The sequence below is a fragment of the Tiliqua scincoides genome, chromosome 1, assembly GCF_035046505.1.
Source record: "Tiliqua scincoides isolate rTilSci1 chromosome 1, rTilSci1.hap2, whole genome shotgun sequence".
Taxonomy (NCBI): Eukaryota; Metazoa; Chordata; class Lepidosauria; order Squamata; family Scincidae; genus Tiliqua; species Tiliqua scincoides.
Window position 1 is genome coordinate 123,012,450 of NC_089821.1, and position 26,983 is coordinate 123,039,432.

The window sequence follows — 26,983 nt, forward strand, 5'->3', positions numbered from 1 at the left end:
TTTTGAGGTTTGAATATAAGATTTGTTATACTTATTCCACAAATGACTTACCACAACTAGGTACATAGATTATATTCTGTGGTTGGGGAAATATGACAATTCACATTTTAGAAAGTTTCTTGCCCTGAAAGCTCCTTTTAAGCATTAACATGCCACAGAATGAGAGACTAGATCTTATGGACTTAAGGGCAGCACATAGACAGGCATGCATGCAACCACTATTTAATTAAATCCCACTATCTTGGTATGTCTTGTCATATGTCTGTGAAGTCAGGAGAACAGTCACGTTTAGTAAGTCTCAGTATCCAAATGTGGAAAAAAATAGATTATTTTTTAGCCATTTTAACAGACGAAGGAATGCAACAAAGACTCTAGTACTGCCTTCAAGACCAACAAACGTATTTCAGCAAAATCATTGGTAGACTATCGTCCACCTTATCAGATGCATCAGGCTCTAAGTTAATAAAAGCTATGAATTTTTCCACATAGCACAAATGTGGAAATAAACTGGTTAAGGTGCTACTGGACATTTTTTTCTACAACAAACTAACACACGTATCCTCTGGAAGTCATTACAGTGAAATGGGAGAAGCTTCTTCACATTTCAGTAGGATGCACTGACTTTCATCAAGTCAAGTCAGCTCAATTCAAGCATTGCATCAAATCATTATGCTAACCATAGTTTAGAAGGCAAGCTTTATGGTATTAATGTCTAAACATTACAGGCAAACTGTAGTTTAGTACTGCCTTGTCTACATTGGTTCTCTGTTCGCTCAGCACATCGATCTTGACAAGCAGTTGCTTCCAGAGATAGAACAATAGCTGGTTTGTCAGTGCAGGCATCACCCAAACCTATGGCAGAAAGAATGCTTTCAAAACTCATTATAAGCAATGGTTCTAATTCTAGTTTGTCCTCTGATTTCAAGCATTGGTTTGTCATTTCACACATGATGGTATATCATAGTTAAACTTCTTAAACCATGGTTTCATAGAATAGAGCCATTCTTTTCTTTGCTAATGCAAGCTTAAGACCTCTACTTAGCTCAAAGAAGAAGCAGAACTACATTTTAAAATTATGGCCTCTTTAATAATCGAAAATTATTAAATTCCATATTAAATTCCTGTTTAACAAGAAAGGATCCAGCAGTACGAAGTTACGTCTTTTATGTCTTAGACCGGGGTGTCCAAACTTTTTGGCAGGAGGGCCACATGATCTCTCTCACACTGTGTTGGGGTCTGGGGAAAAAAAGAATTAATTTACATTTCAAATTTGAATATATTTACATGAACGAATATATTAGAGATGGAACTTACATGAACGAAAGATCTTGCAATAGTTCAAGGCCTATAAAAGGCCTAGCACAAAGCAAGGCCAACCTTTCCTTTGCTGCCACTGCAGCAGCACAGATGTGAAACAGCAAGCAGTGGGGGGAGCCTCAACACGCGAGAGGTCAAACAGTTGGCCATCATGTCGAGAGCAGTTGCTAGCGAGGGCTCCAGCAAGTCTCCAGAGGGCCAGAGGCTCATTGGAGACTGGGGGCTCCCTGAGGACCGAATTGGGTGTCCTCGAGGGCCGCAAGTAGCCCCAGGGCCGGGGTTTGGGCACCCCTGTTCAGACCCAAGCTTGCATAATCAGTCTACCTCATCATGCTTTTCTTGCCGGGCTGTACCATTTTAGACTGCAGGTACAGAGTGAAGTGTTTGAATGCTCCCACACTGAAAAAAAGTCTGCACACCTGGAAAAGTTTTTACTGCCTGATAATCCAGTTTTCTTTGTACACTTATAATTGTAATATGGAGGAGCATTCAAATATGCAATCACTCGCGATCTATAGCGGAACAACATGATCTGTACCGTATGGTTCTGCTGACAATATAACTCTATCTTCAGACACCAAGAAGGATATGTTAGGCCTCTAAATGAACATTGGTAGAATAGAAACATTTTTTAGAATAGTAACAGTGGAAACAGCAAAATGTTACAAATCAGGGAAAATGACAAGACTTATGTCTATTAATAGAAGTGACTAACACTTAGCCTTACATTATACTTTGGATGATGCTTTGAATAGTACTGATTATCTGGACCAGCTGGGTGTTAGAAGTGTACCTATCCTGTCCTCTGCTGCTTGTGACAGGATACTGCCTTTCTTTCTTGACCTGTTCTCTTGTGTTCTTTCCCCTTGTATGACTCAGTGTGTTCTTCCTTTTTTAGTGAGTGAATCATCCCTGGATGGCAAACCCGGCTCAGGAGAAAAGATCAAGAAACGTGTGAAAACACCCTATTCCCTTAAGCGGTGGCGCCCTTCAACATGGGTCATCTCCACCGAACCACTGGACTGTGAGGTTAACAATGGTAGCAATAGGGTGGTCAGTTCTAAGTCCAGCACAGCAGTTTACCTTGTTGAAGGAGGTACTGCCACAACGATGGTGTCTAGAGATACAGGAGTGAACTGTTTGTGAATTGCTTAAAAGCTGACAAAAATGACATTTTTGCATTCTGTTCAACAAATGTGCGGAAGACATTTTTAAAAAACTGGTTTCTCCTGTCAGCACCCCTTACTGAGGACTTGCTTTAAATAGATTTTCAGCTATGCAGATGATTTTTAGCTTATGCTTCCATATTTTTAATTTTGTTATTTTTTTTAACATTTTTGCACTTTTATTTAGTATTGCAAAGTTACATCTGTCTGTTTTGACCACATAATTATATATATGTGTATCAAATGCTGTGGTCTCAAAATATTTTTTTTAAAAAACAAAAACAAAAAAATGTATTGCTGATAATCAGTTTGGACCAGTTTCTAAAGGTCACTAAATGCATAAGCCAATTAATAAGACAGGTTTGGCTACAGTGGTGTCTGCTATTCATGTTTTTGAGTTCTGTGCATAAGCTAGCTTGTGTATTTCTGTGTGACAGAGTGTATTACCTTTTGAACTTCATGTTCTTCACTTGTGTTATGTTGAAATGTGCAATAGTCTGTAGTTCACAGTATGCTTTGTGTTTCCAGCCCTACTACACAGTCTCTCTTTCCAAATTAAAGGGTGTTCTTTTTTTTGGAAAAAAAAAAAATCTAACAATTTGGCAGCCAATGGTTTCTAACTGTGAACTTGCAAATCATAATCGACTTGAAGCAGCTGCTTGTGTGTGCAGTGTGCTCTTAAGGTGTGCAGTGTGTGTGCTCTGAGATCACAGTTAATGCATGATTTATCCTGCCTTGATAGGGCTTCACAAAAAAAGAACAAACATTTTTTTTTTCTTTCATCCTTCCAAATTAGTAAGTTTTCTGTTTTCTTCATAGAGGATGATGCAGACTTGGAAAAATGTGAGCAAGGAAGTGTTGAACAAAATGTAAGGAAACAAAGGGTCAATTTGTACAACCAATGGAGGTAGTAATCCGCCCAATGTGCTTGATATTTTATAAACTTGCATCCTATCAGCAGGTTTACAAGCTGTGGAAGCTCTACCTGCCATCACTGATCTGTGGTATGTCTTTCACAAAGCCAAGATACATGTGGAAAAACAACTTTTGTGTGTGTAAATTGGCCCCAAATGTCTACCATTTTCATTTTTTATCTTTTATGCAACAGTTAATATGGTTTGTATTTATGTACATTTTTCCTTTAATGAATGCTTTCAGTGTATATTGACAAGTATGTTTTTGCCTAATCTTCATAAATTATCTTAAAAATGTAACTGTAGGTAGGTTGCTAAGACAGGGTTTTTTTAAGTAGAAGAGATGAAACATGGACTCGTGTGCATGAGAAGTCATGTGATGAGTTCCTACACTGCTGTTGTTTTCACTGCCTAAAGCTAGTAACCTAGAGCAGTGCTATGTCAGATTGCCTCTGTGCACTATTCTTGGCTCATTTAGAGCATAGTGAAACGAATTCCGTTCTTTAAATTTTTCTCCTTTGAATTCATGGTCCCTTTACAGCACTCCTCATGGGAACTTATCGAGAATTTTCTAGAGGAGACATTCAGAAATACATGTAACACTACATATACAGGCTCCAGTTTGTGCATGACTATTAAAACATTTGGCCCCATGAAAATAACATTTTGAAATTCAGTAGGGACATCTGCCTAAACAGAAACTAGTCAATATTTGCTTTCTGGCTCTTGTTCCAGGATGAAGCCCTTATTCTTAGTTGTTCAGGTTTATGTAACCTTAATAAAACATAGTTATAGATATATAAGCAAATTAGCACCTAGCATGAACTGTTTCTGAATAAAATATTAATTCTCTTTTGTCATAACCCAGGATTTAACAGAACAGTTATTCTGGCCACGTACCAACATCTCTACAGCATGTTGTCCCGTACTTATTTCTTAAAAACTTGCTGATTATTTAAATTTCTGAAAGATGGTTTATTTCCTTAATTCTGTTTTTACCAAAATTTCCCTACTCTTACAGAGAACACTTCACTCAATGTTCACAATATACAGAAGCTCCCCTAATTATGAACACATTAGGCTCCTTCCAGGGGTCTGTTTGTAAGTTGTTTTATTCATAAGTACAGTAATTTGTCCTGTACAGGACATGTGTGTTGGCAACCTTCAGTCTCGAAAGACTATGGTATCGCGCTCTGAATGGTGGTTCTGGAACAGCGTCTAGTGTGGCTGAAAAGGCTGATTCGGGAGTGACAATCCCTTCCACACCAGGAGCAAGTGCAGTCTGTCCCTGGTCTGTCTCCCTGGCTATGGGCCTTCCTTCTTTGCCTCTTTGCCTCAGACTGTTGGCCAAGTGTCTCTACAAGCTGGGAAAGGCCATGCTGCACAGCCTGCCTCCAAGCGGGCCGCTCAGAGGCCAGGGTTTCCCACCTGTTGAGGTCCACTCCTAAGGCCTTCAGATCCCTCTTGCAAATGTCCTTGTATCGCAGCTGTGGTCTACCTGTAGGGTGCTTTCCTTGCACGAGTTCTCCATAGAGGAGATCCTTTGGGATCCGGCCATCATCCCTTCTCACGACATGACCGAACCAACGCAGGCGTCTCTGTTTCAGCAGTGCATACATGCTAGGTATTCCAGCTCGTTCCAGCACTGTGTTGTTTGGAACTTTGTCCTGCCAGGTGATGCCGAGGATGCATCGGAGGCAGCGCCTGTGGAAAACATTCAGTTTCCTCTCCTGTTGTGAGCGAAGAGTCCATGACTCGCTGCGGTACAGAAATGTACTCAGGACGCAAGCTCTGTAGACTTGGATCTTGGTATGTTCCGTCAGCTTCTTGTTGGACCAGACTCTCTTTGTGAGTCTGGAAAACGTGGTAGCTGCTTTACCGATGCATTTGTTTAGCTCAGTATCGAGAGAAAGAGTGTTGGAGATCGTTGAGCCAAGGTACACAAAGTCATGAACAACCTCCAGTTCATGCACAGAGATTGTAATGCAGGGAGGTGAGTCCACATCCTGAACCATGACCTGTGTTTTCTTCAGGCTGATCGTCAGTCCAAAATCTTGGCAGGCCTTGCTAAAACGATCCATGAGCTGCTGGAGATCTTTGGCAGAGTGGGTAGTGACAGCTGCAGCGTCGGCAAAGAAGAAGTCACACAGACATTTCAGCTGGACTTTGGACTTTGCTCTCAGTCTGGAGAGGTTGAAGAGCTTTCCGTTTCTACAGGACAAAGTTCAGTGATTTTTCTCCTTTGCAATAGCTGCCAATTTCACCAATTTCACTGCCAATTCCCCTTGGAATGCTCCTGAGCAGCTGCCCTAGTCAGCTGCAAACCAGAAGTTGGGGCTGAAAGTGTTCCCTAACTTGCACAGTTTTAGACATTCATAAGTTGAAAGTAGGGCAACTTCTGTACATCCAACTGGAAAGGACCAAGTTTTGCTGCTGTACAATGCCAGGGTAAGTTTGTTCATTTAGGCCAGGTATATCAAACAATAAGGCTTGTGGGATGGATATGGCCCCTGAAGCTCTATCTGTCCCTCGTTATAACTGGGATCACCAGACCTGTCCTTTCAGCAGAAAGCAGTGCTACTGAAAGGGCAGCCCACGTGACAGTTGGGCTCTCTCATATTTTGAAAATATTATCAAGATTTGCACATTTTCTCTTCTGTCATTTGCATCTGAGTTCCTATACGAGAACAAAGTGCTTATTTCAGATCATCTTCTGCTTAATGACATCCCTTTGCTTAATGATGTCACTTCTGTAGCAGGTGCCATGAATGCTACTCAGCCCACTGTATGAAACAAATGTGACGCCCCTGATTTAGGCCAATGAAAATAATCATTTAAAGGGATTTAAATGAGAGTAAATGTTGGCATAGGTATTCAGCATAATAAGTAAATTAGGGACTAATCCTATTCAATTTTCCAGTGCATGATGCAGCCCAAGGTAAGGGAACTAATGTTGGGGAAGGCTCTGTGATTGCCCTCCTCACACCACAGGATGCAGCGCATACGCCGTTACAACAGCTGTATTGGCACTGAAAAGTTGGATAGGATTAAGAGCATAAGAACAGCCCCACTGGATCAGGCCATAGGCCCATCTAGTCTAGCTTCCTGTATCTCACAGTGGCCCACCAAATGCCCCAGGGAGCACACAAGATAACCTCATCCTGGTGCCCTCCCTTGCATCTGGCATTCTGACATAGCCCATTTCTAAAATCAGGAGGTTGCACATACACATCATGGCTTGTAACCCATAATGGATTTTTCCTCCAGAAACTTATCCAATCCCCTTTTAAAGGAGTCCAGGCCAGATACTGTCACCACATCCTGTGGCAAGGAGTTCCACAGACCGACCACATGCTGAGTAAAGAAATATTTTCTTTTGTTTGTTCTAACTCTCCCAACAGTCAATTTTAGTGGATGTCTCCTGGTTCTTGTGTTTTGTGATAGTGTAAAGAGCATCTCTCTATCCACTCTGTCCATCCTCTGCATAATTTTGTATGTCTCAATCATGTCCACCCTCAGGTGCCTCTGTTCTAGGCTGAAGACTCTCTCCTTATCTGTCACAGACAGCTCAGAACCCATCAGCCTATATGTAAAGTTTTGATTTTTTTGCCCCAATGTGCATGACCTTACACTTACTGACATTGAAGCGGATCTGCCATTAGCCCTTAGCATGGAGTCTAAAGTCCAACATGTGGATGGATGTTTATGGCTTTCCATCAAAGAAGGCCACTTTTTTGCGTCATGTGTTGCATACATTAAAAAGTCACTAATTGTTATAGGCTTTTCCCCTTGTGGTCTACTATTCTTAAATGTTCTCACTCGCTTACCTATTGCAGTGTCATATCTTTGACAACTACAGTTGTTATATAACTGTAGTTATAACATATCACTCTGATTTCTTGTCTCTTTTCCACTCAGCACCTTACAGCCAGATCTAGACAGCAAATTCTTCCAGGAACTTTGGCCAGATTTCTTTGGCCAGTTGTGGCCCACCATACTTTGCTCTGATTTGTGTTTAGAGTTGAGATTGATATTTGTGGCTTCCAGTGTTCACATCAAAAGTTGCCCTTCTGTCAATGCTGAATCAATACAAACAATCTGTTTTTGAGTCTGTCTCATGGGGAGCATTTTCACAGGTTTACAGCCATGAAGTCCTGAAGGTAAGCCCTAAAAGGAAATCCTCGGATATGCTCAGCAGCATTTGCTGACATAGTTATTCAATCCACATATCAGCCCTTAAAGGACAAGTTTAGGGAACTTTTGTTGGATAAAGCAGTCACCAGGCAGTTCTAAAGGGAAACAGTGGAAAAAGGTGCCCTGTTTTTGAAGGAGTGGTACACTACCCAGATGACCAGTCTTACTAAATCAGAACTCCAGTCACTTTCTTTTAAATACCTGTTAAGAGGACTGATGAGAGGATTTGCACAAATGTGTTAGAAGTATGTGTCTGTTTAAAAAAAACAAAAAAACTTAGTTCCTGAGCTCTTGTCTGTGTCTGGAGCTTCCACAGGCTGGTTACTCTTGCTGTAGTTCAGGGACTGCACAAATCTCTCTCCAAGGGTTAGCCACCTTCTCACAGCATGTCCATTCAGGTTATAACCGGGAATTATTCAACCTTACATGTTGAAAGAGGTGACTAGAATATTTATTTTTGTCCTGCACAAAAACGAAACTGCACAAGTGACTTTTTGTGCTCTACTTAAGAGTTTAGACCTCTTCTAGTATAGTCATGTGTAGCTGGGTTGACAATTATTGCATAGTTTGATTTTGCTGTTATTTTTATGTCCACCTAGTTGGATGTATCTAGGTTGAATGCTCAAGTGGGTGACAATGCATTCATGTCCTGAAAATGACACTGTTGTGTGGCCCTAGATAATCTTTGTGCACCTCACAGAAAAGCTGTGGTTGCTCTCTTCCTTAAAGTACTGATCTAGCAGTAAAAAGAGTGAGAGAGCTTTAAACACACATAGTTTGGCAAAAATATTTCATTGGAAATTGCGTGGTTTTTTTGCCATGTTATATTAATGAGTTTCTACAAAGAGATATCAGCATGGTGTCAGAGTCCCAGTACTAAGCAAGTCAGAGAAAATTTATTTTTTTAGTGTGGCAGCCTCATCTGTAATTTTCCCCACAAAAATTATTTACTTGTATTGTAATTCAGGGGAAGGGGAATGGTGCACAAATCAAACAATTGCACTCTTGTAACTGTGCTTAAGTTGTATAAGTAAGCAAGGGATTTAAAAGAAAATGAAAATATGCTAATCAAGTTCTTAATTCATGGAAGTCAATGTAAAAAAGCATGCATTTTGTGTTAGGTTTAACAAATGTAATATAATTCATGCTGTCTTTGTCATCTTTCGTTGCATTTAAAAAGTTCTTTTGTTAAAAAGCAAAAGCTCATGTTTCTTTTATTCATGTGAACAACTGACAAGTTACATATCTGTTCTATTCTGCAGTATGAACAGTGTTTCCCAAAAAGCATTGTTAATCTTCAGTGGTATCGGTTACAAACATTTGGAAAATAAAAAATTGTTTTCATGTCTGTGAAAGCAGTGATCTACCAACAGCTATTTGTAGTATAGCAGTGACAAGTCCTTTTTGCATATGCTACATTGTTAACGGTCACAGCCTGTGTTGGATTCTTCCACATGCTTATTCTTGAAGTAATAAAGAATTGTAAAATGCTTAAAAATATGAAAGCCTATTCCATTGGTCAAATGATCATTTCTGTCTTGTTTTTGGTCATACTACATATATCTTTTAATGCATAATCTTTTCATTCAACATGTCTCGCGTCTCTTGCCATTTTTGAGATTTATTGTATGATATGCTGATTTCATTAGGGAAATATACCTGTAATTAGTGGTTTAGTCGGTTTTGTGCCTCTTTCATTTGCTTCTTAATCCAACTAAGAAGGCTTCACATTAATTTTGAACCACAGTTCTACTTTGAAACTGATCTCTATCTTTGATTTTTGTCTTCATATAGAGGTCCTTTTACATTTTTTTCTCCGCCTGGAAAACAAACAACTTGAGGTGGGTGGTTTTGAGATGCATAGCAGTTGGAAAGGAATAGTTAAGCAACCTCTCACTACCTAAACATCCTCTGCTCCAAGTTGCAGCCTCTGAGCCTCTCACAAGGCCTGGTGCATGCCCAAGTTGGACAGCAAGCCTCGGGGAAACTCCAGTAAGCCAAAAGGAGGAAATACCCGGAGACATGCCATATACCAGCCAGCTGATAGTCATGGACTGGCAACTGGTCCATGGCCCACACTTTGAGAAATGCTGTGCTAGAACACAAATCATTTACCTTTTCAAAAGTTTCATATCTTGGGCGTATCCACTTTTTGCAGGCTGAACAGAGATTAGGATCTCAGTGTGGACTAGGCACAGTGATGTTACTGCCACTATCCAATAGTTTTCCATAACATTTGCGTACTCACATTTCAGTGAGCGCTCTGAGTTCAATGGGCTCGCTAGCTGGAACTGTAAGTTCATTTTATCAGCAGCAATGTCTCGGTGTCACTGCTGATAATATGTAATGATATTGAAACAGGAATGCTTCCTTGATTAAAATGTCTGGATTTCTTTAAAAAAAAATCCACAGTTGTTACTCTGTAAACTCAGTGCTTGTCAGACACCAATAGGACTTTTGGGTAACCAACCCTCATTTCCCTTTTTCACACTTGGAATATTCTTACTACTTGTGCTCCGTTTGAAGCTCTATATGTAAACATAGATAACTTTTTATACACAAATCTAAAGAGCCAGCTTTGATTGGTTTGTCTAATGCTGTTCAGTTTTAAGGAGGGTCATTTAACGGAAATCAAAGTGGTTTCCAAGTGCCATTTTAAATAGCCTACCAGACCTGTTTTTCCTTGTTGCCTAGTGTTTTAACTTTTGAATACAGTAGCTGGCACTGTTATTATTATTATTAACTGTATTTATATACCACTTTTCAACTAAAAGTTCACAAAGTGGTTTACAGAGAAAAATAAAAAAACTAATGGTTAAGAGTATTAGTTTCATGCTATTGGAGTGATAAGGATTTGTGTACTTCCTTATCTATATAAAATGTATAAATACAGAAATTTGATATTTGCCTTCAGTGCCCTTCTTACACACATCCTGGGTGGACAGCTTGCTAGCAAGGAACATTTTGAAGATCTGTCTGCAAATCTCCTTTATACATTCCCCAACTGGAATAAAACAGCAAGGAGTCCTGTGGTACTTTAACAATTAACAGATTTTTTTTTTTTTTTTTTTGCATGAGCTAAAATGGCCTGGAGACCTGGTAGGCTTGTATGTCACAGGAAATAAACCATATGAATGCATTGAGACAACATGAGAAGAAAATAAAACAGGAGATATATATAAGACTTGATCACATCAGAACTGATGTATCTTATCTCTAAGAATGCAGATGAATACAAGATGAATTTTTTTAAAAAAGATAAAGGTTATTTTCAGTCTGTTTTTTTTTTCCTTAGTGCAGCAATGTTTTCTAGATTGTGTCAAATCACTTGAATTGGATTTGGTACTCCTGCAGACTTTGGGGTGTTTAACGACTGTGACTGTATATTTGTTTAACATCAGTACAGTAGTAGGCACTATACCTTTGACAGTTAATTAGCAAACAAATTTACAGCACTTTGGCTTTACCCAAGAAAAGGTGAAATTTAAATTGCAAAAGAAATAAACTACAGAAATCTGCCAAAATAAACTACAGAAATTTTATCTTCCTTAATGGTATTGCAGTCCAGTCCTATGCATGTCTGCTGAGAAATAGCTTCCATTGAACTAAATGGGATTTACTTCCAGATAACTATGTATAGAATTGCAGTATAGGGTATTTGCGACATACGATATTGAATGACATTTTTTGTTTGCTTTTTTCAAAATGGAGGAAATACATTGTATTAGCATGCATGTAAGATTGAAAGGCACATTTTGAAGGCTGCTGACTTAGGGTTCCCTTCAACTACAATGTGTTGGAATAATGGCCAAACACTAAATAAAAGAGGTTTTCATGTTCATAGAAGCGGAGATATGAAACCATCTCCTCTAACTGTGAAAAATGCTGACCTACGCAACAGTCATGTCCACAGCAAGATTCCTGTAGAGGTGAAAGAGCACCAAATGCTAGTTGTTTCAGAGTTGTCTTGATAGGTAATCATTTTATTATTGTAGCCTCTTTCACACATCATTGCTGGAATGTTGCATTTGTAAATGATCTGTTTTACTATTTTTGTATAAGCTGCCCAGTACTTTGCTATGCTGTTTTAAGTTGTGTATTACAGAATTGTGTAACTATGAATGAAACTCATTGCTTTTTAAATCGTATGTGGATGCCACTATGAAAGCTGACATTGTGAAAAGCCACTACAGAGTTTTCTATGAATACTTGTAACAAAATGCATTGTTATATATGAACCTATATAAAGAGACACTGTATTGATACAAAGAAATTCAATTGGAACATTTAAATACTATTCTTTAGAGGTTGGGTGGGTGGAAGGGAGACGTACTATAAAATTATGCATTAGTCATTTATTAAAAATCACCTTCATGAAAGTGTGCTGGTTTTGGTTTTTGTGAGATTATGACACTTTCATGGTCTGGCCGGTAGAGGTCACTGCTTCCTGTTCAAAATGCAGAATAAGACTCTCTTTGTTTATATTTGGTCTTCATTTGCAGTAATTGTCTCTTTTCCTGCTTCCCTAATGGACGATTAGGTGGAGAAAAAAGAAGGGTTAGTTTGAAAAAAGAAATATTTTTCTATATTTTCTGTGTTGAGCATTTGCCAGTCCTTTCAGTCTTATTTACATGTAATTGTAAATTAAGCTTGTTCATTGCCTGCTCTCCTGGAAAGAAAGCTTGTTTGCTCTCCATCTTACACCACCAGTGGACTATAGATTATGACTAACCAAAACGTATTGGTAGGCCAATCGTCACACTGATGTAGGTTAGGAACAGACTGAATTGCAAGGCTGTTACTGTAATATTTACACAGTGTTGCATACAGTCTGTCGGAAACACAGTTGACATGTAATTCTGCCTGTTATCTGACGCAGTGGCTCTCTTAGTCTAGGTAGATGGCTCAAGATGGTGGCACTGCAGTGAAACACTTGGGACCACTTGGAATGGAATGCCTTTTCTCATCAACTGTCAGTCATTTCAATCATCTGAACTCTTCAGGCAATCATTTCAATAATTGTAAACTGGGCAATAGGCAGCCAGATCCTCTGCCAGCCTTGATCTAAAGGAGGGTACTACGCAATTCCTGGCTTAAACAGTAATAGGTGTGTTACACCACTGAAATTGGCCTTACAACTAGTTTCTAAAGTAGAATCTCAAACTTACCCATTTGAATAAGCATATGATGACTCTTGTATACTGGATATTGTCGTTAAGGGGATAGAAAACCTTGTCTGTTTCATTCTGATTTAATATATTTGATGTAATAAGCTTGCAGAAATATCTTTTGCCTAATAAATGGCATTTTATCTTACAATGACAGGACTGTATACTCAAAATATTTTTGTTTAAATGCAGTGTTTAATGAGTTTTACAATGTAAATAGGGTGTTTCTATTATAATTGCAGACACCTTTTTTAAGATGTTCTTATGTTTGTGTCTATCAACCTGTCTGCTGCATGAAGACCAACTAATGCTCTTCTGTGCATAATGTCTTTGCTATCACAATCTGGCTCCACAGCTTTTATTTACTCATTTACACTGCTGCTCATTCAGGTAACACACTACTATAATGTATGTATCCTATATCTGTTCTCCACGGGCCTTGTGAAATACAAGAGAAACACCTACATATACTAGTTTTAATTTTAAGCCACACAGACTTACAGCGCAATCCTACCTTGCATTGAAACAGGCAGGCCAGGAGGCCTGCACTGTACCCAGCGCAAGATAGGTCCCTGAAGTGGCTCAGCCAGAGGTAAGGGGAAACTCTTCCCCTTACCCCCAGGTGAGCCACTGCAGCACCAGTGGGTCTCCTTGGACTTGCGCCAATTCCTGAGGTGTTCCTGAGCACTGCTCAGGAATGGGGGCTAGGATCCAGCATAACAGCCCAGCCCTGGCTCCTGCTCCCTGCCTGCCCACCCCAGGGGCTGCCCTCCATCCTCCCCAGAACACCTCCCTCCCACCTCCTCCCAGCCCACCCCAGAGTTTTGCATTGGCTGAGCTTGGCCGATGCAAAGCTCCCTCTGCAAGTTGGCACAAAGGCTGAATTCACCCTCCACAGGTGGCCACTTGTCCATGTGCCAGCCCAGCCAACTCTAGAGAAGGTGCAAATGTGCTCTACAGCACATTTGTGATCCTCCTGGCCACCCTGTGGGACAAAATTTCCACTGATACTCTGGGCCTACAAGCTCAGTGGTAATAACATCAATGTTGGTAGTTCCATCCATACCAATGATCATTTCCACCGTGCATTTGCTACCATCAATGCTGGCGCCCTCTTTGGTTCTCTCCTTTTCAGAACTGGCAGCAGAACAAAACGCTGAAGGGAAACCTCCCTCAAGCCCTCTAAAACCCTCTCCCTGCTGGACTACTAGATGGAGAGTGGGAAGGCACAGAGGAACTAAAATTGTACAATGAGAATATCATCAAAATGGCATCTGCTCTCATCTTAGAGGACCAAGCACATAGATGATCCTGTGTACAGTTTTGTGCACTTACCTACAGCTCCATGTCCTTACCAGGGCTGCCTGTCCTCTTAAAAGTGGTGAACCATTATCGATATTGGCATCACACAGGTTGATGCACAGTGTACAAGAAGAGAGATTTTGTTCTTATGTAACCATCCAAAATTAAACCCCATAATCGTGGAACATTAAGTGACTACAAAAAAGTGCTCCATAAAGTGTGTTGCGCTACAGAAACCGGGATGCTACTACAGTATAAAGGGCAGCAACCAAACTATCTCTGTCCAGGAAAGGTCACAGCTGGCACACCAGCTGAAGCTGCTAAGAGACATGGGGCCAGTGAAACTGTGTCTTCATTGAGATGGCTGGATCCAGGAGCCCATCACCACCCCACCAAGTGCAGACCTGACCTTCCTTGGGGAATGCAAAACATGATGAACACCCAAGCCTCTAGCTACCACACCACACAGCCTTTGAATGCTTGTTCAAGTAGTCAGACACAGAACCTATTCCCTAATTTGCATGATATTTTAGCAGGCATGCATTGGATATAACTACCTTTTAAATGAGGTTCTCTTGATAGTGCCAAACAACAAGCAGGTCTGTAAATAAAATTGGAATGGCCCATGGCTAAATGTGATAGAGCAGAACACTTTCCCATCAACCAACAATAACTGATCAGGCACATAATCAAGATGTTTATGCCTAAAAGTATTTCTTAAAAGCAATCTTGGGTGGTCTCCTGTTGATAATTTGACATTACATGGGAAAAGACTGGTATGTTCATCCCATAAAACAGTTTGGGGAGTGTAAGTGGATTAAAGCACTTGTGTCACTGGGCCAGATCAGTGGCTGTTTCCTGCCCTGCCTATCGCAATTGCGCAGCTATGGCAAGGATGGTAGCAGGACACCTCAACTTGAGTCTTTTTCTGAGCACATAATGTTAAGCTAAAACTCTGATTACCGCAACGTTACCAAACCAGTATTGCAGTTGATAGCAAAGATGCATGTGATAATGCCAGAATGGAGGTGGGAGAGACATGAGAGGGAGATGCCGATCAATACAATGCAGCATAGAATGCCCTCCCCACGCTGCTTTCATTTGTGGAGTGCATTGTCCTTGCTGGTTGGGTGGTGAGGCAGAACTTCCTGTTGGGTGTTTGCATGTGGAGTGCCCTTGGGACAGAGTCCCTGCAACAAGAATTCTGATAAGAAAAGGGTTAACCAACTGTGTTGACATACTTGTGGTAGACAAGGAGTTGTCTGGCTAATGAGGCATTTCTCCATGGTTCCCATCATCAAAGTTTCCCTTAAGCCTCATGTCACGTGCCTGATCATTTGAGCTGTAGTGTCCCTGGAAGGGGTTTTAGCGCTGGGATTGGTGTGCTGTAATTGGCTATGAAATATAGTTTGTTGTAGGAAAGTGGAAGGGATATGGGGGGTGGTAGGGGTGCAATTTTCTGCAGTTTTCCATTTCTCCATTGTTCCTTATGGGGTACTCTTAACTATCATAGTTCTGTTGTTGACATAGCGTTTTTCCAGCATCAGGGGCGTGTCCATCATCTGATAGGGGTTAGGATATGGCATCAGTTGACTCCTCACCCTTCTCACGCCAATCTCCTCTTCCTTTTGGCCTCTCCACCAGCAGAGTTGTGCTGCCATTTGAGTAATGTTCGCATGTAGATCATACTTCACTGACAGGCGGAATATGGAGCAGGACCTCAGTGATTACTGAAGTACGTAGGTGGATACATGTGGGGGAAGGCAGTCCTTCAGATCCTGAGCCACATAAGACTGTAAAGCACCTTGAATTGGGCCTGGAGACACACTGGCAAGCAGAGCAGATGGAATAGCATGGGAGGAATGTGGACAGACCAACAGGCCCATGAAAGGACCCTGGTTGGCAGATTGGGACCAGTTAAAGTTCTGGGTCCATATTCAAGGGCAGCCTCCCACAGATCACATTACATCAGTGTGGGGTGATGAGGGCATGGAACATGGTGACCAGATCTGCCTTCCCTAGAAACAAATGCATCTGGCACACCAGCCAAGTTTGGGCAAATGCATTTCTGGTCACTGCTGACACTTGGTTATCCATGGCAACATACAACAACATCCAACAAACCTTTATTAGGCATATAGTTTTACAACTAATATCTCCAAACAGTCATGTATGAAGGTATATATTAAAAGAGAGATAGGGAATAAGAGTTAAAACACACCAGTTTCCTTACACAGTTACTCCAAGTTGCTTAGAACCAGCAACTTAGCCTGCTTCAAGTTGCTCAAATGTAGAAATTTAGCAACTGGAAGGGTCACAGATTCAAATTCACCTGCCAGCAAAAGTTGTAAAGAGGTGATCTCAGAGAGACCTTTTTTGTTTCCTGAAAATGAGGGGAGATACTGGTCTCTGAGCACCTGATTAAAAGCACAATGCAGAACAATGTGTGGAAGAGAGTCTACCTGTCTGAGGCCACAGTTGCAAAATCGTTCTTCCTTGGGGGCATTTCTAAACCTACCAAGTAGGTCATTAGACGGCAACACGTTGCATCGGGCTAGCGCTCTAAGAAGGACAGGTATTTTGGTTGACCAAAGGTATTGTTAAGATGGAAATTTAGGGGTGAACATTTTTTTTGTGCTGCAGCCAAAATCTCTTGCCTTTCTATGTCTATTAGTCTTGTTATCAAGAGCCTGATAGAAGTCTCAAGTGTAGCAGCTCCTTGTAGATCTTCCTCGAGACCCATTTGTCTAATTTTCTTATTGAATAGAGCTAAGCAAGGAGACAACAGTGAGTCAGTCAATAACCCCTTTAACAATGGATTTTGGTCAGCCCTGAAGCACACTTTGGCCCAGTATTTTAAGAAACTGGACCAAGCTAGAAACTCCAGCCTATATTGGCCTGTCTCCAGGCAAAGTGCCGCGAAGGGAACGCAATGCGGTACACCTAAGATCTTGTATAGAAAATTAGAATGTATCTTTTCAATTGAATCATTTAATGCTGGCATCCAAACAGGAATGCCATACAAAATTTGAGGTGTAACTTTGGCATTAAAAGCCTGGAGAGCAGCTGGAATGAATGAATTACCCCAAGAGAAGAAAAAGCGAGTAATAGCCTGAACAGCTAGTTTGGATGAATTAATTACTGTAAGACGATGGGAAGACCAGAAATGCCGGTAGTGAAACCGGAGACCAAGATACTGAAATTCCTTTACTTGTTGTATTGTTTTACCATTGAAAAGCCAAGACTGTGATTTCCAAGAGTGCCCAAACACCACAATCTTGGACTTTTCATAGTTTAGCTGAAGGGCATTTTTGGTGAAATATTCTATGCAGGCATTAACCAGTCTCCTTAATCCTATTTTAGTTCGAGATATCAGGGCCATGTCATCAGCATACAAAAGGAGAGGGATATCCACTGAACCTAATTTGGGAGAATGCATATCAAAGTTTGCTAGATAGGGAGCCAGATCATTAATGAAGAGATTGAACAGGGTGGGAGCAAGAACACACCCCTGCTTGACCCCCTTGTTGATTGGAATTGGGGCCGAGAGGCCGCCCCTCGGAGATAATTTCACTTGGCATGAGGTGTTTAAATGAAGCGCACGAATTAATATTAATAGCCTTTTGTCCACTCCCATCTTCTCAAGTTTATCCCAGAGTCTATCTCTGTCTATGGAATCAAAGGCCGACTTTAAATCTAAAAAGGCCACATATAGTTGGGCTTTATTTTGGGTCCTTTGTTTGAAGATTAGGTGTGATAATACCACACACTGATCCATTGCAGACTTATTTGGCCTAAAACCCGCTTGCTCTGGGCCTATGATGTTATGGTCCGAGATCCAGGCAGAAAGTTTCTTAAGTAGATGGGAAGCATACATTTTCCCTGCCAGGTCTAAAAGGCTGATTGGCCTGTAGCTGGGGGGAAGTTTTTTATCCCCTTTTTTAATGCAGTATGAGCATTTTTTTTAATGCTTTATTTATTTTATATATATATATATATATATATATATATTATTTTTAATAAATAATGCTTTATTTTTTAATGCTTTAATGCCCTTTTTTAATGCAGTATGAGCATTATCTTGAAAAGCCTGACTAAACAAAAAAAGTCTTGAAAAGTTGGGTGAAGCTAAATCAGTGAAGGGACTGGGCCAACCCTCTCTGGGAACATATGTTTTTTCACATTTTTATACCACCCTTGCACAAAGGAGCTCAGGGAGGTTTACACAGCTCCTTCCCAACTTTTGTCCTCACAACAACACTGTGAGGTAGGTGAGACTGAGTGAGAAAGTGCCTGACTAAAGTTCATCCAGGGAGCTTCATTGCTGAATGGGTATTTGAACTTGGGCCTTTCAGGTCAACTCCTGAACCGTTCTGGCTTTCAGAATAAGCCAGCTACTGCTGTGGTGTCAGAATTGACAGCCCACTGTGGGGACTATCTCAGTTCTTGGCTAGATCTCACCTCAAAGTGAAGACCTTGAGGATCAGGCAAGCTCATGCCGGTGGAGTCACTCCCATGAAAAGCCTGACAAGCTTGAACCAATTTGAAAGGAAGCACCTTCTTTCATATGAGTACACAGGAATCACTGAGCTGCTGGGTAGGACCGCCTCCAAGTCCCATATTCTGGTGGAAAGTAGGAGTCTGACACATTCACAGAGCAGGGAGCATCAAAGTTGTGGAATTTTCTCCTCATCCTTCTTTACAGTGCAGTTTCTAGTGCCTGGTGTTGTTTATATGGTACAATACATTGACTTACATGTGTTTGAAACCCTTGATGCTGGCTGGCACTGATTTTATTGCTTACTGTTTCTTATTTCATTTGTATCTGAGGTGTCTCATACAGCATTTTTATAGTTGTTTATGGGTGTATTTTGTACAATGATTGTACACCTGAGTTGGAATTGGAGTTTATACATTTGTACAATAAATGAGATAGGAAAAGGTGGATCCGCCACAAAGTTGTTGAATTAAGAGCTGGGGGAGAGAGAGAGTCTGTTGTAACTTGTATGGAACACTTTCCAGTATAAAACACACACACAGGGCGCAATCCTAACCAACTTTCCAGCACCAAGGAAAGAGCAATGCAACTCCAAGGTAAGAGATCAAACATTGCCTTAGCTTGAGGAGGTCTCCATGACTGCCCCCAACTGCAGGATGCAACACATGCCCCACCGGCACAGCTATGCCAGTGCTGGAAAGTTGGTTAGGATTGCCCCCACAGTTGCCCAGGCACAGAAGGTGTTAGCAGGCCATAATGGGAACCAGTCCTGTCTTGCCTTGCTGGTCCCGACTGATCAGCATCCTTTGATACAGCTGCATCAGGGTATTTCTTGCTGTTTTTTAGATGTCTGTTCTCATAGTCTTGGCCAGTGGTTTTTTTTCAGACTGTGTTTCAGTAAGCATGGTATTAGCTCTCTAAAACAGAGCTTGCCACCACAATTGCTCTTCACCTGAAATGCACTATTGCAGGCGAATTCTAGAGCAACGTTTCTCTAACTGTGGGTCGGGAGCCAATTTCAGGTGGGTCCCCATTCATTTCAATATTTTATTTTTAATATATTAGACTTGATACTACCATGGTACGAGATTGCATTTGGGGGAATTTTACAGACCTGTACTTTTAACAATAACTATGTATATACTTTTAACAATGATTGTCAATGGGACTTAGTGTGGGTAGGATTGCAGCCTAGGATTATTAAAAATGTTCCCACTTGACAATGTCACTTCTGGTGGGTCCTGACAATTCTCATTCTAAAAAGTGGGTCCCGGTGCTAAAGGTGTGACAACCACTGCTCTAAAACATATGTTGTGATGATCAGATCCAACAAGACTGGCTAGCTGTACTGTGTGAACTGAGAGTGCATCTTAAAAGATACCCCAGAATCGTTAGCAACACTTTGGGATTTCTCAGCAGGCAGATCAACGTAGATAGTTCCCTGAAAGCAGAATGTTTGGAGATCACTGGTCTAGGTAATATAATGCACATTGCTGTCATCTCAAGGTGATTGGTGCTATGGAACGTAAAGACTCTGTTTTGTCCTAGGACTATGCTCAACTAGAGCTGCCTTGGTAGACTGGAAAGGCAAGCTCTTCCTATCTATTAATTCATAAGCTATTCACACTCCAGGGCACATCTGGTCTTTGCAAGAGAGAGAAGCCTTTCTAATAGGCTTTTTTCCAATCAGGCTGACCGTTAGCTGTTTTTTTGTTTTTTTAAATGAAGGATTTAACTGATTTTCAGTGGAGAGCTCAGAGCTACTGATCTAGCAGATTAGGGGAATGTGAAACAATTTCCAAAAGGAATTAGACAGAATTAATAGGGTGGAGGGTAAGAACCACCCAGATAAAAATGTCAAACATATATCCACAAGCTAGTTGCTGTAAGCCAGATGACCCCACCGCCTGGATAATGACATATGAGACAACTGGGTCACTTATTCCCTTGAAATATAGAGCATGGTGAATTATATGTAGGCTAATGACCAAGGAATCTTAGAGCTGTATCTAGTTAAGCAAAGCAGATATTGTGTCTGTGGGATTTGACACAGAACCATCATTTCCATATGAACACTAAGATGCTGCTGAAGCGCTCAAATTTACATAAAGTGCAGTTTTGCCACAAAGCTGATGATAGAGTATATTAAGCAAGTGTGCATCTGCAAATCAATTCCCTGTTGTTTATTTTACCAATAAATGGTTTTGACTGGGCTTTAAGTTGCCCGTCTGTATATCTTCTTCAGCCTTTTTGAGGACTTTTTAGGTTTGTGAAAAATGGCATACAGTAATCTAAATGACGACGCAGCAAAGAGACATAAGAGGTGTAATGAGGTGTAATGGCATTACAATCCTGTAACTGTGGGTTTATTTTTGTTATAGTGTATTGAACTGTATTTTTACTGTTTTCTACAATGACACCAAAAACTTTTTCCTGAGATAGTTTGAGATTTCATCCATGTTTATGATTAAGATTTTGTTGTCCTGATGTGCATCATGTTGTTCTGGGACATCAGGACAAGATGGAAGACACCTGAACACTTTCCTAAAGGGTTTTGTTTTGTTTTGTTGTGAAACATCCCTGAGAAACCTCCAGTTGGAATGAACAGCAGGAGGAGGCAGAGTGTCTGTGTAACTATTAACTGTTTCCTTTCTGCCATTTGTTTGCTGAAAATCACCCTCTCCGAAGAGCCCTTCTGCTCACTAATTCCAGTATGGATCATATAGGTCCTTGGGAGATGGCACCCTTTACAGCCTTCCATTGTGAAAACTGTTTATCCTTATCGTCCAATGATTGTATTTGAACTGATAGAATCTTACTAGATCTTCACCTCTAACCAATCTATTAAAAAAAAATCTGAAGTCGCCTCCTTCTCACCCCTTGCCTCCTTCTCACATTAACCAATAATCACCACTGTGTGCTTAGAGGTGTTGCCCGTAGATATAAGCCACATCAAGAAACATGGTAGAGAGCAGAATTTACACAATACGTAAAAGTACCATCATATGCTGGTGTCACATGCCCAATCTCGTCTGATCTTGGAAGCTAAGCAAGGTCAGGCCTGGTTAGTACTTGGATGGGAGACCGCCTTGGAATACCAGGTGCTTTAGGCTTATACCATAGTCTTTCCAGACTGAAGGTTGCCAACCATGCTGGAGTAGCTAGCTTCTGGACTCGATTCAGAATGCTTGTCTTGACCTTTTAAAGTTCTTAATGACCAAGTACTTGAAGGACCACATGCTCCCATATCAGCTTGCCCAAGCCCCAAGACCTTGCTCACAGTCTCTTTGATGGAGGACAGCCCAATCCTATCCCCAGCAGCGCCACTGGGTGCAGTGGCACCAAAATGGCTACAGCTGTATCCAACGGTACTGCTGAGGCTGCCAGAGGTCTCCTTGGGGGAAGGGGATGAAAGTAGAAGCGCCCCAGGCCCCGCAATGGGGCTTCTCAAGTCTGCGCCAGTTATTGTGCCAGCACAGACTTGACAACCTCCGAGTTGGGCTTTGTAGCCCGACATGCAGGACAGAATACAGCAGAGGAGGGATCCACTGGTCCCAACCCCTCCCACCCTGGTTCCTCTACTGCCCCCAAGGCCCTCACCACTGCCTGGAGTTCTTACCGTGCTCCGGGCGATGTCCATCTGGCACTGGGCACAGAGCCAACTGGTGCTGGCCCAGTGCCAGCGCTCCTTACACTCCGGGTGTTGTGGACATGCCTTAGGACACTTTTGAAACACCCAGTGCTGGCACTGGAACTCAGTGCCTGCCCTCGGAGCCCGCAGGATTGTGCCATTTAGTTGGCAGGCACAACAGACAGGACCTTTTAGATGGTGGATTCACTGTCATGGAACTCCCTTTGCAGAAAGACTTGTATAGTTCCCACACTTGCAGTTTTTAGGAAGACACATTTTCATGTGAAAACACCTTCCAGGTTCTATAACTGCTGCTTTTAGATGCTGCTATTTTAGTCTTTCTAGGTATTGCTTTAAATGTGTGGTTTTTTAATTTATCTGCAATCTTTAATCTCTCAGAAAAGCATTCTAAAAATTGAGTAAATAAAGAATAAATAAAGATCAGACCCATGGTGGTTAACAGTATACATTATTGCCCATTTTGAATTTGTCTAAAGACTATTGAAAAGAGGATATATATCTGAGATAGATTCAGAATAACTACTAATATTGTTCCAAAGTCCTTACCATTCTTACCCACTCCACTTCTGTTTTGGAACACATTGTGTGCAATCCTATCTTGTGTTGGAACAGACAGTCCAGGAGACCTGCTCTGTATCCAGCGCAAGATAGGTGCCCAAAGTGGCTCAGCCACTCTTCCCCTTACCCCCAGGTAAGTCACTGCAGCCCCAATGGGTCTCTTCAGACTTGTGCCACCTCTGGAGGTGCCGTAAATCTGAGGAGAGCAGAGCGGCTTGCAGCTGCTCTGCGCTGCTCAGGAACAGGGGCTAGAATCCAGCATATCTGCCGGGTCCCAGCCCCGCCTTCCACTCCTCACCCTCCCTCTCCCCATCCTGGTACACATCCTTCCCACTTCTTCCCCACCTCCTCTCCACCCACCCCAGACCCTTGTGTTGGCCAAGCTAGGCTGATGCAAGGCTCCCTGTCAGAGTTGGCGCAGAGGCTGGATTCAGCCTCTGTTTGCTGATGCACTGGCCCAGCCAACTCTAGAGGAGGATTGCTCTAGGACTGTGTGCTAATCAGCTATCGCATTTGATATGTCTTTTATGTTTTGATTTTATTCAGTAATTAAAGTTACTTTTGCTATGCACACGTTTGTTTAATTCAATATCATTTAAACTTGGCTGATTTCATTACAAGGAGATACTACTTTGGATCCCTGTGTGCTTTTAAAAAAAAAAGTGATGAGACGATCGATAGGAAACAGACCTCAGGAGGTGTTAAGACTTGTAAACTGTTTTCGGAATTGTGGCCTCAATCCACAGAAGATCTGTTTGAGCTGGTAATAGATACTGAAGGTGGGTGTGAAATTAACCAAAGGAATGTCTTACGACTAAAGTTCTTCAAGCATAAATGCTTTCATAAAGGAACGTGGGAAAGAGAGTAACAGAAGCAATTATGATAGATCATTTTATCTACAGTGCAATTCTGGCTGCCAAGACAGTTCAGTGACTGTCCTAGAGCAATAATAATCTCCTCATGACATGGAAATTGGAAGAACTTCAAAACATTGTTTATGGCCCAGTGCCAATGTTAGTGTGTGTGTGTAAATTTCATTACTTGATGATAAATGGGAATGGAAAAAAAATCAATGTTAATCTAGTCGAGTGCTCTGCTTCAGCTTGGATGTTCTGGGTTCAGCTTCTAGGTCAGCACTGAACTAAGCTGGGCTGTCTGCAGCGCCAGTTTCCACAACTGGGCTTCCAAGTAACATATTCCCCCACATCAGTCCATGAAAACAGCCTGCTGGTAGAGAGTGGGTCTCATGACTCATTCACCACAAACAGCAACCACTTTTACACAATAGCAGCTGAATGAGAAACCTTCACAGTTTATGTGTAAGAATTAATGAGATTTGAAGCACTTTCTGCCTTGGGGATGAGGTAACCTGTCTTCACATTTTGGGATATGAAAGGACAAAAGACAAATCAAATGGCTTAGATAGAGCTCAATCCTACACATGTCTACTCAGAAGTAATAGTCAATGTCATTATAGTCAATGGTCATTATAGTTCCATTACTCCAGGAAAGCATGGATAGGATTGTAGCCTTAGCAGGGAGCAGTCAAACCTCAAGATTAATTAGGATATGTGAAATGAAGGCAGTTTATCGGTCTGGGAATAGCCAATTGCCATTTACAGAAACAAGACGTCATCTATTTCTTCTGGTTAGGAAATTAAGGGATTAATGCTTGCACTGAAAAAAGGATACTTCTAGAAATCACTCAGGCATGTTTTGTTTTTCCTTATATATCCAAATCATACATCTATATTTGCATCCAGACAGTTGCTTCCCACACTGTCAGTTCACGGCTTGTGTGGGAAGTTGACAGAGTGCATTCCTATACAATTCAAGTGCGTGTGTATGTGTGTGTGGGGGGACACACCTTATGGTGAGTGGATGGAATGGACAGTCAAGTAAAAGCTTCAGATAATTGCCAGAAGACAGCCTAGTGTGAATGGTAGGGGGACAGCTGATCTTTAGGAGTGAGGAGAATTAGACTGGTTTCTTACCATACCAAAAACCCAAACAAACAAAACCTGCTGGTAGTGTTCCATGAAAGGTTTTGCATAAAGGCTGAAATATAAGCAGAGTTTTAACAGGAGAAGACATTGGCTGATAGGGAAGCAGAAGATGTTTCAGACACAGGTGGCTTCACCTTTGTGACTGAGCGGTATGGGGACTACATGCAAGCTTTGGAGATAGGGAGGTTCAACCCTCTTCTCAGCTATGAAGCATCCTGAGTCCTGACTGGTTTTATTTCTGCCTCAGCCTACATCCCTTCATAAGGTTATTGGGAGGCTAAAATGTCATCCTGAGCTCTTGGGAAAAGGGTGGAGTGCAAATATCAGAAACAGTCATTACAAGCTGCAGCAGAAACTGGTGGGCAGGGTTTTCTCTTCGTGGTGTTGTGGCATCCAGTGGGCCTGAAACTGGGTGTGAGAAAAAGGCTTGCTAAGTGATCAGGTTTAGACATGCTGGTTCTATTCCCCTGTATTTTCCAGCCCTACGCCCCTTCCTCAGCCTCAAGGGGTGTCTACAGGCATTTAACGTGGGAAAGGGTTGCAGCTACAACAAGCATTCAAAGACTTGATGTAGCGTGAGGGTGCATCCATTTCTGTATTTCACTTACGAGGCCAGAAGGACATCTTTAGTTCCTTTAGGAACTCATCTTTAGGAGTAGCATGAAAGTGGAATAAAAGATCAAAGCAGTCCAGTGCAAGGGAGCCCTGAAAGAATGCAGGGACATTTGAAAGAGGTGATACTGTAAGACAGAGATTCAACAATGCCACAACTAAACCCCTGGTTAGCAACTAGTTTTGCTGGAAACTTTGAGTGGAGGAGGGGCAAGCTCTCATCCCACAAAACATTGCCAAGTTGTCTTGCCCACAGATGCTTCTCATCCACACCCTTCCCTTTCCCTTTGCAGTTGGAACCTGGGTGAACCAGAGTGCACCCCTCAAAGAACTGGAATTCTTCCAAAGGCCAGCAATTGCGGATCTCTACCTAATATCTATGAAAACTGAGAGGAAGATGAGTACATGTTAGAAAAGAGCACCTGACTGCAGCCCCAGGATATTTGCTTAGGCCAAATATTTTTCCTTTCAGCCTTTGATGAACTTATAGGGCAGAACAGTTTCAAAATGCCATATCCATCAAGGATATACTGCTGTGTGTTTCCTTCACAATATATGGGGTGGGCTTACCTAGAGTCCCTAAAGCATAGAGAATGTGATATGAAAAGTGCATCTGTAAGGTATGTAGGATGTGGCTCTTCAGAGGCCTGGGCACATGGGACATATGCTCATATTCATGCTTGGACAAGGGCCCACAAGATGTTCTTGGGTAAGTAATTTATTTCTTACTCTGTTCTCTCTGCAAAATTGGAAATAATGTTGCTATTGACAGTGTAGAGTACAAGCAAATAAGGAGATTTGTTGTTTAAAGAGAAAAGGCAAAGATTTGTTGATAAAGAGAAAAGGCAAAGGACCAGGAAACATACTCAAGATCATCTTTGTAAACTGATTACACTGTAATTTTTTTAAAAAATTACTCTGTCCCAGTACCTCTATGAGGGTCCAATCCTATCTAACTTTTCAGCGCTGATGCCAACAGGCCATGTGCTGCAACCTGCAGTAGGAGGCCTCCTCAAGATAAAGGGATAAATGTTCTCTTACCTTGGGACTGTGTTATGTTGTACCTTGGGACTGTGTTCAGTGCTGCATCAGCACTGAAAAGTTGAACTGGGTCCTCAGTTTTAAAGAAGAAATAAATTAAATATTGTCTTGATATAAGATATTTTGATCATAAACCTTTGGGTCAGGAGTCATTCCAAGGCTGGCCCTGATGCCATGGCACATTGGTGTGTTGCACATGGTCTGCAGGTGGTGCCATGGGAGCTTGGGGTATACTAATGGGGCCATTGGGGGATGTGAGCCCTTTGCTGGCAGTGCAGTGTACCTTGTCAACTGTCAAAAAACTGATGGTGTACCTTAACAACTTTAGTGCTTCTCAGTGTGCCATGAGATGAACAAAAGATGAAAATTGCTGGTTTACAGCCCAATTCTATGCATGTCTACTCAGAACTAAGTTCCATTATAGTCAATGGGACTTACTCCAAGGGACGTGTGGATAGGATTGGTCTGTCAGTCCATTATCTTTCCAAAGGGTATCTAAGAGATAGCATGCTGCTCATGTTACATTAACAGTGCAATTCTATGCATGCTTATGCA

At 41.5% G+C, this 26,983-nt stretch overlaps 1 protein-coding gene across 2 annotated transcripts in view; it reads left to right on the forward strand.

Annotated features, from left to right (window-relative positions):
• Nucleotides 1-5,202, forward strand: part of BMPR2 (bone morphogenetic protein receptor type 2) — a 99,539-nt gene extending 94,337 nt beyond the window's left edge. For both annotated transcript variants that reach the window (XM_066622580.1, XM_066622662.1), the window contains one exon: nt 2,216-5,202. In XM_066622580.1, the coding sequence (XP_066478677.1) occupies nt 2,216-2,463 (248 nt within the window). In that variant the 3' untranslated portion in view covers nt 2,464-5,202. The remainder of the gene's footprint in view (nt 1-2,215) is intronic.
• Nucleotides 5,203-26,983: the final 21,781 nt, after the last annotated feature.